At 31.6% G+C, this 12,361-nt stretch overlaps 1 protein-coding gene across 1 annotated transcript in view; it reads right to left on the bottom strand.

Annotated features, from left to right (window-relative positions):
* The window catches only part of LOC409514, a 31,688-nt gene that overhangs the window by 2,150 nt on the left and 17,177 nt on the right, over nt 1–12,361 (bottom strand). Inside the window, exons 3-4 of the mRNA XM_393021.7 lie at nt 5,985–6,039; nt 89–248 (exon numbers count right to left, since the gene is read on the bottom strand). Coding sequence (XP_393021.4) covers nt 89–248; nt 5,985–6,039 — 215 coding nt within the window. The remainder of the gene's footprint in view (nt 1–88; nt 249–5,984; nt 6,040–12,361) is intronic.

Below are 12,361 nucleotides of genomic sequence, written 5' to 3'. Positions count from 1 at the left end.
ATGTTCTATCGTATATACAAAATTATACTAAACATAATTCGATGCTTAAATGATTCCATGTCATAAATATAGATTAAAAGAAACTTACACTTTCTGATTGAATAACAATTCCCTTCGAAGATCCTTGTGATTCGTGGATGAGAGATAAGGATTATACGGTTTTCTCGGCAAGATCAATCCATCTGGTCCCATGTGAGGAGCAGGTGGAGGAGGAGGTGGTACACCCAACACCGGTGCCATCTTTCGTCCTGAAAAAGAACAAATCATATAAATATAAATTTATAATAGCAAAGGTGTTTGAAGATTGATTGTAGTTAGGTGGATATACATGGAATAATATAATGTTACCGTATTGCTACTATATCTAGCCAATCAGAAACAAATACGATAACAAAGATGCGAAAGAGATGGAAAAAAATTGAAAAGCATTATATACTAGATCTATGTTTTATATCAAGCGGAAAAACTTACGTATGAAAGATTAAGTAATAACGGCAGCAAAATGTTTGAAAATTAATTTCATAATTTCGAGTGGAAAAAATAAAAGTAAATAAAATTTTACGTATAAAAAATTTAAGAAAAAATTCGAAGAAAAGGATCATGGATTCGAGGTAAGCATTTAATCGAGGTGAAGAAGGAAAAACTAAAATGGTAATCGATAGATCTCTGCGGTCAGGTTTTTTTTATTCACCCTCTAACAAAGCGATTCTCTCTCTGATGGAAACCTCCTCGCACATTGCCGCGGATTGTACTGAAGTATTTCCGGGCGAAAACCATATCAAACAGGCAACTTGTATATACTTTTGCGTAAGGCTTCGCATAGCTGCTAATCGGATAGAAAAATACGCGGCATCAACCGGCATATACCTATCTTTTATTATACCCATCTTTGCCTTCAAGGTAATGTAAACAATGCGCTCTTATCATAATTAAACCGAATTTTTGAATAGAGAATATTATATTAGATCGAATAAGTGATCGTAAATATCTCATCGTTTGACGTGGATACGTCATCGGTTGTCGTAGAAATTATTGTAGAAAGCGCCGTTGTTCCAATTCCGAAGGTAATCATTTCAAACACACTGTTTTTCCTACAAATTGATCATTTCGCCAAAGAACCGTTGATACAATTGATGAAATTTATTAATGGATCCATTGTTAATTTTTGATCAAATTCATTAATCAAAATATATAATTGAAAAATTTAATCGATTAATTTAACAAATTATTTAAACAATTTTTATCATATTTTGTATTATTGTATTAATTTTTTAAAAATATGATTGTTAAATAAGGAAAATTTATTGTTTTTGTACATACATAAAAATTTTATTAAATACAGAAGTTACGAATATACGAATCGATATCTTTAGATTGAAGAATCGATATATCGAAAATACATGAAAGTTGTTATTAATTAATAAATCGTATTAAATATTTTAATCATCAATTGTAATTAAAAATAAAATAAACACTTTATTTTTCATTAATTATTTATTGTTAATTAAGTTTTGCTCATTATTCCACTCGTTGTAACGATATTTTAACGATATTATCAATATTCGATATATAATTCGATATATAATAATTTCGATATTATCGATATTTTTCGATAACCTAATCGATGTAGTTAAATCTCTACTCTCGATCGTGTTTATAGGTTATGCAAGTTTTCTTCCTTTAAAAAAAATTTCTTGGAACTTTGGAATTTTATTCAAAATTACAATTTCTCGAAACAGTTGAAAAGAATGCAGGTCGGGAAGATAGATACCTCGGCGCGATTTATAATCAACTCGTGTCTTTCTTCCGGTACTTTCTTTTGTTACGACCTAGAGAATTCCCAAAACCTGATTCTCGATCATTTGTCGATTCAATCGTTGTGAAGATCAGCTACTTTACGGTGATTCAACCGCTTTTCGCACCCGTGCATGCGTCGTAAATATGGTTTTGTAATATTATTCATATCTATTATCATTCGTTCGATCGCTTAATGCAATTTCTTTTTCAACTCGTTAAGTGCAAATATATAACTAGATTTTGTTCAACGAATGATATCGTGATATTAGTTTCGAAATCTTCTTTATTATTCTTCCCTATTTAAAGGAAATAAGAGTGAATAAAGCGAATATAATTAATAATAATAATTAAAGTGAATATAATTCAAAAAAAAAAATAAGATAAAATTTATGATCTAATTTGTGATCACTATTGCACAAGTTTTATTAGAAAGCAAGCAATAAGAGTGGTGGAATTAATTTAACCTAACCTAACTTTCTTGTAAATTATAACGTTTATATTATTAATGGGTTATTTTCTTAATTTTTATTAATCAGAAATCCAATATTGTTACATTTAAAGAAATTTGAATACAATATATATTATGTTTTATGTAATTAGATATATGAGTTTTGCACAATATACAATTTTAATCTTTGCCAAAAGAGAAATGCCAAAAGAGAAACTATTTAAGTCTTTTTTGAAATTATAACACGATACGATTTTAATTATATTATATTAATTAAAAATACTTTTCATTAAAGTTATTAGCTGTATATCCAATTTTTACCTCTCACTATATCCTTCTTCATAATGTGAAAAAAAAAAAATAAAAATTTGTTTTCTTCTTTACATTGCCATTCAATTTTCAAAACCAATTTTACCAGAGATAATATAGTAGAAGCTATGCTGAATATAATATCACGCGTTGGTATATACATATATCGCAACTCATATCTTGGAAAAACAATGGTACCAATTTGATTCGCTCAGATCTCAATTTTACCCTATTTTTATCTAGATTAGAAAGAACCGAGAGAGTTGTAAGTTTCGCCATTCGATGGCCATGCATCAAAAGGGAAGTGGATCATTCTCGATTTTACGAGTGAAAATCCGCCGCATCACGTTCGAGCTCGTAACGAGCAGATCTTTTGCGGATTCGCTGAATTAAGTTCCTCACGAACCGTCGCCACCGAGAGACACGCATACACCATAAACCACGGGAATCGGTTTCAGCGAGAGCTGTCAAGAAATGAAAGTAAAGAACACTTTGTAAAATCATTTTCTATTCAATTCTATTCTAATCTAATTTTTCTTTCTATTTTTTTTTTCTTTTTTCTTTTTTTTTTTCCAGTCGACGATCTTCCAATCGTCAATTAATTCATTTCTCTCTCTCTTCTTTTTTATATATATATATGTATTTATAACAGTATGTAACGATTTTCATTCGAAAATTATATAATTACGCGGATACAAATAATACAATTACCGACAATCCGGAAGCATAAGTTGGAAGCGTTCGAGTTCTCAATGCGGAAACGGTTCTGCCCGAATAAAGTCGAATTTAGCCGACTTATCGTTCTGTCCCACTCTACTTAACCTGTACTTTTAACAGATTTATAAATACGAAGTTGTATAAACGAGCTCATCAAAATAAAAATAAAAAATTATTTGATATTGCAAAACTTTAATTATTTGAAGTTTGATTATTCAAATGATCGAAATAAAATTTTGAAATTTTTCACTTTTAGTTAATTTTTATTTTAAATTAGCATGTAATTGCTTTTCAACGAAAATTAAAGGAACTGTTAAATTTAATTTGAAAGTAATTTGAAAGTAATTTGAAAAAAGATATTCAAATCAAGTTAAATAATAGATTTACATTAATGAGATGATTTCAAATTACTCGAATTATAATTCAGCCATTTAAAACCAAGTTAATTGACGACTAAAAACGAGCATATAGAAATTTGAAGAAAATATTTCAAATAAATAAGAAACTTGATCGGTAAAGTAGTTTCAATTTACAAACATGTCAAGTTAAAGAAGTAACTTGACCAATTCTGTTTTAATTCACATTCACAATCAATTAATTTTGAATCAAGAATGATGAATTAAGATTGATTCGATACATAGGTTAAAGAAATGAAAATCGAAAGCAAATATAGATTCCAGAGAGGTAGCAAGTGTCCTTAAAAAGCAGGTAATGATGCGATTCTTTAGATTTTTCATTAAAACTCCGTCCGCGAGATGGCTTTCTTATGGCGGCAGACATTGAACTAATGATCAATTAGAAACACATTGAAATATACATTTGGAAAGCGATTATTAGCGAAAGTGGCGCAAGAATTGATCGTTTTCGACCCATTTTCGGCCTAAATTGACTTTTTTGCGAAAACGAAAGCATTTAAAAAAGAATGAGAAATTAACTTTGTAATTGATAAAAAATATTAAACAAAATGTTATCATCTGATACATTGAATATACCGAATATATCGAATATGAAACATCCAGCAAAATTTACGTATTCAATACACAATTATGATGTAAAATAATCCTGAATTTATTTATATTCCGATCTGGAATCGAGAATGGTTTAAAAAAAAAATTAACTTTGTTGTAAATACAAAATAACATCTTAATAATACCAATTTATCATTAATTCTGAAATAAAAATATTACTTTCGATCGCATCCTATATATAAAGCGTTCGTAAACTGGATCGCACGTGATGCGGATAATTTTCGATCGAAAGTGATTCGTTCGAGACTCGAGTTGACGAGAATAATCCGAATAATCGATCAATTCGCAGGATCACGAAAATAAATATACTTTTCTCTTCGGTTTGATTGAATGCGTCTTTCGGGATTCGGCAATGGAGAGGGGGGATAAATCGAGAGAAAAGTGGGAGAAAAATAAAAATGCACGCCCGGTCAGGATGTAATTTTGAGGCAGATGTGCGGGCAATATACGAGAGGGAGATCATTGCACCGCGAATAAGAAGCAGCTGAAGTAGCGTGAGAAAATGTGGCGACCGCTCCGACAGACAATAATGACCGAAGGGCAAAGTCAGGGCCGTAACCATACGTCGGATTTACCACGAACCGCCAAAACCCTGACCCTTGATTCTCCTACTTACACAGTATTTATTCGTATTATATCGCTTCAGCTCCTCTCGCGGTACGTGCTTGGGAGTCATCTTTACCATTGGAGGGATCTCCTTGGAATCGGTGAAACGAATAATCTCACGATGAAGTAACAAATCGTTTTAAATATCTGAATTATTGGGTTTTTAATTTCTTTTAATCTCTTAATCTTTGGCTAGGTTTTATTTTATATTGCCTGCAAAAATAATATAGGATTTCGAATTTCGTGTTTTTTTCGTGTTTAAGATATAAATTATTTGTTTTAATGAGAAAATTTTTTAATTTTAATGTAAAAATTTTACTTTCGATATACTTTTTATATCATATATGAAATAAAATATTTCTTTTTTATCTATTTTTATTTTATCATTCAAATGATGATTTAAACATTATTGATTTAAATATTGTTACATTGAATGATAAAAAAAAATCAACAGTAAAACGAAAAAATACCGAAACAAAAAAAATAATATAGCGTTCTGTTCTAATTCCTTAGTTATCTGCTTATTTTAATTATTTATGTCTTGAAATTATTATTATCTATGACAATGTTTATCAATATTATATATAGATGTAGAAAAAATTAACATAAATATACATACATATACGATATTAATCATTGATCGAAAAACTAACCTATAAAATTAACCTATAAAAATTACATCATCTATTTGAGATTAAAATTGATATATTCTACTTGTCAAATATATTATCTATTGAAAATTTCGAATATATATATACCTTAACGTGAGCAATTGTGAGTTAAATTATTGTATTTTTAATATTCGACATTACACAGTATACAGTGGCATTCGTTCAATTGATATTTGGGGATACCGGCAGAGTGAGCTTCGTACAATAGGGAGGCAGTCTTTTCATTGCGGGATTCGGTCAATGAGGCTGAAGCTTACCGACGGCTCCTGTGCCTGGATCGGATCTAACGCACCGCTTTTTATAACCAGTTAGGGTTCTTTACGAGAGTAAAGACCCTATCGCTATAAACGATAACGAAGGAGAAGAAAAGAGAAGGAAGAAGAGATGCGTCGATGACGCGTGACTCACCGTTTGTTAAACCGTCGCAGCTGTCAGTATCGCTTCTCAGTCCGTTATTGATCACCTGAAAACACGTACAGTTGATTAACGGAGGAACAGCCTACAGTTATCGGTAGAAAAGAATTCGCATTCTTCGCGCGTTCCACATGGAAAGGCATGTTCAGTCGGTTGCATGCTAATTCATGTTCCAGTAACGGGGATAATCGTGCTTTCCGTGACGGAAATTTCCGCTGAGTTTTCCCCGATAATTTCGAGTGTTGTAAGAAAAATTGCCCCGAGCAAGAAAGATCGCAAAGATAGGAATTTCTGCCCAGCTTCAACTTCCCTTTGTGAGGGAACTAGATACAGCTATTGTTCTCGTTTTTTGGATGAACCCTCGACGATGAGAGCATGTCGGTTTTTACCTCGTTTTGATAAATTAACGCTTCTAGCGTGACGGCTTTGTGAAAAATGAGGGCGCAGAGATAACCTCTCTTTTCGACCACGTTCGTTCCTGTTATTTTCGTGTTTAAAGATTCCTGCACTTGTCACGAGCGTGTTATTTTGTGCTATCGGAAATTCAATTTTATTAGTGTTTATTATAAATCAATGTTTATGTTAATCAATCAAAAGTTTTATTAAAATTTTATCGAACGTATACTTATCATATTATTCTATCAATTTTATTGTACTATCTTAATCAATCAAAAATTATGGAATAATCTTATGCAAAAATAAGAAAGAGAATGAACAAAAGAAAATAGAATAGCTGGATCTAAAGAGATGTTAGCGATAGCTGTGAATGTGAGAATGACAATTTTTCTTTAGTTACTCGCGCATGCGTATACGGTTTCTATCGTAAGTCCAAAGATCGAAGAAAGAATCGAAAGTCTAATTCTCGCCGAGACATTTTAACAAGCGTTTCTCTCGTGACTCGTCATCGATGATTTCACCGCGATATAAGCGTCGTTATTGCGAATCTCAACTATTCATTACCAATTTTAACGAGTACAACCGATGATAAAATCTGTCAAGCGTTATTTATTTTTCACACTTTCGGAAATAAAAAAAGACCGTATTTCTTTGGTATTTCTATGAAGAATGAACGGAATTATAATCAACGAATGAAATAATATTTATTTAAATTTTGATAAAAATTCGATTTTTTGTTTTCTTCTGTTACTTCATTATCAAATACATTGTTTTCGTTAATAAAAATCCATTATTTCTAAATTTTTCCCCAAAATCCCATTATATTTCCAGCAATCGGTATTAAAATGATTCCAGCAATTTTTTAGTACACGATATCTACCTCTTATCGCGCCAACTTCCGTTTCCGATATCAGTGATGAATAGTGAGCATGCTCGAGAGAAAACTATCCAACGAGAAATGCTCGACCATCAATTTTTAAATACTGAAATTCCTTTCTAGCGCGATGGAATAGTGTAACAGCCGTTTAATTAACAAAAAAGTTATCGATCGACGAAACTAGGCTATACCGGAAGTGAACTATTTCCTATTAAAAAAAAAAAAAAATAGAACCTACATTGATTAGAACGGATTGTAAAAGAGAGTGAAAGTATGGACGAAAGTATGAAGAATCGCCGCTACATGTTTCATCACGTTATTAAATATTACAACGTAACACTTTGATCACTGTTTAAAATCTTACCTTAAAAATGGAATCAGCATTATGATCCAAAAATAATAATATTAATCGTGATCAAATTTTCAATAATTTGATCTTATGATTCATTATGTAATAATGTGAGTTATCTTTCAATTTTTCATATGTTTCTTATATTTCTATACCTTATATTTTACTGTACAACAGGCGAGTGTGTGCGCATGCGCGCACGTGAGTATGCGCGTGCGTCCAGATGAGAAGATAACAAGATTCAAGGTATGTAATGTAAACTACGAATATGAACCTCAACGGGTAACCCTAATTTCGTCGCATATTCGATCGATTTTATTTTTTCATCGAACATCTAAAGACAATAGATGCATATACACCTCCACGAAATGGGCTCGAGATTAGGAAGTCACCCATTATGTAACCACGTTTTGTAGGGCATCTTTTATCGCCGATCTTTTTGAAGCGACACGCTGTGAACGAACATTCCACACATACACATATACACAGATGCACGAAAAATGCGAACGTAACAGATCCGTCGAGTGCACGATTCAACGACATGTTCTATAAAAAGAAGCTTAGAAATCCACTATCAATGTGTTCCCGCGAAAAACAATGTGTCTGATGTTGCATTTCCACAAATCCACAATGAGTTTTTTCCTGATGATTTCACATTCGTCGTGTTTCGATCTGGCTATGCGTAATACGACGAATTATGCAATTGTTCTCTCGTGGATCATATCATGCTTCAGCAAGTAAAAATACATCGAAGATACGATATATGGAGGAATAATCGCGAATCATTAATAAATGGTAATTTAATTAATAACAATATAAAAAATAGGAGTTAATTTTAAATTAGTTAGAAATTACAAGAGTATTAAAATTGTCAAAAATTTTCTTTGTAAAATAAATGACATCTTAATTATTTTTTATTTATAAATATAAATTATCTCTTTTTAAATAAAGTCGAATTTCATTTATACAGATTTATCCGTAAAGAATAAATAAATTTTCGACAAATAAAATTCTCTTTTCTTATTCATGAACTTATGTTTCAGTTGGTTGGACTCGAGCCAAATACGTATATTTGTATTAGTATATCTGTATGCATAGGCCCAAAAGTTTATATCGACTTCGTCGAAGTATAGAATTACATAATATCACTTCAGGCTTGACCGGTATCTTGTTGGTTGACTCATTGAAGATTCAGTAGAAAGTAAATATACGATCTCGTTAAACACTTATCATCGCTCTTCGAATTGCAATCGATACTTTAATCTGAACATTCGATTTCTTTTAACCCTAATGTCTACATAATTCAAAGGTAAACGAACTGATGATAAAGCAATAAGAATTCCGAATTAACCGCATTTCTCGAAAATAGGTTAAGTCCGGATCCATTCCAAGAATGAAATTAATTTTATTTATTCTATTTTAGTATTAAAAAAAAAGAATTTAATCATTATTTAAATAAAATTTATCCAATTCTACAGAAATATAATACGTAAAAAATATTTTTTAATAATCGAAGGTTAAAACAAATACAAAAGTTGATATAAAAATATTGATTGAAGTTTATAAACAATTCAACTATTATCTATTTAATGCAAATTTCAATTGTTTATAATTTAATCAATTAACCATCGATATTGAATAATATATAAAGAAATCAACATGCACAGAAATAAATATGCAAACGATAATATGGTACAGTTAACAAGTTTTCAAACACTAGGACAGTTAATTGCTCGTCTTCAAGTGTGAACACGTGCGTAAAGTGAATGCAGAGAAAGGCAAATGGTTAGAAGCTGGCTGATACGTTCTCTGTCATCCAACCGCGTGTTTACTATACACACTAACACCGCTGGTTAAACGAGTTAGGACGAGCTTTAGTTGGGGGAAGGTCGCAAGTCCGGAAGGAAGTGGAAAATATTAACGTTCCTTCGCTACAGCAGGAAGAGATTCCCCCCCTCCCTTCAAATTGCGATCGATGAAAGCGCTTAAGGAACAATTTCACCATCTGATTATGAATTTTGAATTTTTTTTAAAACTTTAAAATCTTAAAATCTTATCTTATAAGATAAATATATAAGATATTTTAGATTCTAAATAAACGGTAATATTTATTTTATAAAAATATATCAAATTTTATTTTGGATTTTTTAAATAATTTTTTTCATAAAAATTGATCGTATATTATTTGTTTTATTCAAAGACAATTTTATAATTATTATCATTTATAAATATATATATATGATATTTTAATAAAATTTAAATAGAATTTTTGATTACCTTTATTTGGGTTCGTTTCAATTCTAAATAATATGGTATGCTATATCGAACGTTGAATGTCTATATATTTCACTGTTGGTAAAAAAGGGTTAAGGAATTTCCTGAAGCAATCGGGTTGAAGCTCGCGACACAAACGAGCATCTTTTTTTCCTTTTCCGCTTTCGTTTACATTCAACTGTCAGTAGCCGGAGGCGAAATTCAAAGGTCACCGACTTGACGAAAGGCGGCGCTTGGAAATCAACTAGGAGAAAATTCTAGGTGCGCAATCAAGGGGGTACTCGTGATTTTCCAACGGAAACAATGCAGTCGGAGAGAAGAGAAGTACTCGACGTCGAGTCGAGTAATAAAAGATAATGTATTCCTACGCGACCGACAGCGAAGGAAGTCGATGCGGCATACCACAAACAAACTCATTTACATCACACAGACTATAGTATAACGGATTGCCAATCTAACTGGACAAATGCCATTTTCGTGATTGTCACAACATTCTTTAATTTTTATTACGAATTATTACGAAAGATTTACAACGATGGAAAACATTTACATAAATTTATTTTATGTAAGCGAGTATAATACAATCTGGATTTTTTATATAATACAGAATGTCTTCGAAATCTCTACAACCATTAATACCACAAAGAAAAGATTTTTAATTTAAATAATTTTTACACGCACATGTATATATATATATATGTGTGCGTATGTATTAAAAAAATTAATCTGTTACATTGAAAAATATATTAATTTTTTTATAAAAAAAATGTATATTTGAAGTATATTAAATGATAAATAATATACAATGATTATAGAAAGTATTTGCACATATATCTTTATTTATTTTTCAATGAAGCATTTTCTTATCCTGTTCTAGATTTCATTTTTATAATAATATGAAAGTGCTACCTAAATGATACGAAATATAATATACATTGACCCAATTAATTAATATCTAAATGCTATAATAAATACAATAATAATGTGCAAATACTTTCTGTTAGCTATTGCAATTCTTTCTCTCTCAAATATTATCCAGTTACATTAGCGATTCACACTGTGCACTGTTTCCAATTGCAATTACAATTTTTTTTTTTTTATTATGTCGCTCGTTCAAATTCCGTCCGGCACAAACGTAACAAGATACGACAACAGGTGTCGCTGGCCATAAATCGCCAACTCCGTCGATGGGAAACAACGCAACGCGAGATTGTGGGATCATCGAAATGGAGATTTTTCGAGAGCGAATAATTCCGATGACGACGAAAAATGTCAATCAAGAGGGATATAAATCGATCAATGGGGGGGGGGGGAGGAGGACCGCAACAGCACGTAACAAAGAAATCGAATAACGCTAGGTTGGAAAGTAGCCGGTATCGATATAACGAGCAATAATTTCGTTCAGCTTCGACAAGTTGCAGGATAAAACTTAATTCGTGGTACGCTTTCACCGAAGCTTCAAACGAAAAGATCGTATCGCAACGGCTGTGTTCATTGTATTTGCCGGGAACAAGGAAACATTAGGAGAAATATGTACGTTAAAACTCGTTCCCGTGGCCCGAATGCGTTTTAGAACACATTCGTCTCCCTAGATGTCCCTTGCTTCACTGATCTTGATTCCGTACCGCTTATCGCGCAAATGATCGAAATAACGAATAATTTCTGATCATTTTTTTTATCAAAAATTCTTTTCGTATTTTTTAATAGCGGATATAATGATAAAATCGACGAATAAAAATATAATATATACACAAGTTTGAGCGTAAAGAAATACGTTCGTTCCAAACTTAACCTAACCTCACTTAATCGGTATTATATAAATCGTTTCTTTTTACCGAATACATATTATATAAAGTAAATTTGAAAAAATAAAACTTTAAAACCCATGTTCCTCTTATTTCAACTTGATTTGAATTTAAATTTAAATTACAAATTTTATTGAAAGTCTCGAAAGATGTTATCGAAACGATGAAATTCGTTATATTTGAAGATTAATGTCAATCGAAGATATAAAGAAAAATGAAAGAAAAATATTTCAAAGACGGGGGAGAAGGAAAGAAATCATTGTAACGGGAATTTCCATTTGCGATGACAAGGGATATTGAACGAGGACAGTGGAATTAATGGATTTGATGCGAGTTGAGGGATGTTAAATTTAAAATTAAAAAAATATAAAATGCCGGAGGTTCGAGCCCAGCTGGGGTATTATTCCCGAGACAGCGAGTGCACGCACCGGTGAATCGAATTGCAAAACGGCTATAAGTATGCGTTCAGTTCTCTCGACTCGTATGCTCGATTGCTTCGGCAGAGAGACGAACGTTTCAACGAGCTTTAAAATCGATCTGTTTCTTTCGCAACGCAAGAACTGCCCTGCACGCGTTCACGTGGGTAGCAAGTTAATCGACTCGTCGAAATGAGACTGTCCAACAATCTCGGTAAAATTTTTTTGCGATCTATATTGCGAGAAAAAAATAT

The sequence above is a fragment of the Apis mellifera genome, linkage group LG16 (assembly GCF_003254395.2).
Source record: "Apis mellifera strain DH4 linkage group LG16, Amel_HAv3.1, whole genome shotgun sequence".
NCBI lineage: Eukaryota > Metazoa > Arthropoda > Insecta > Hymenoptera > Apidae > Apis > Apis mellifera.
This window is presented reverse-complemented; position numbering and strand designations above follow the sequence as displayed.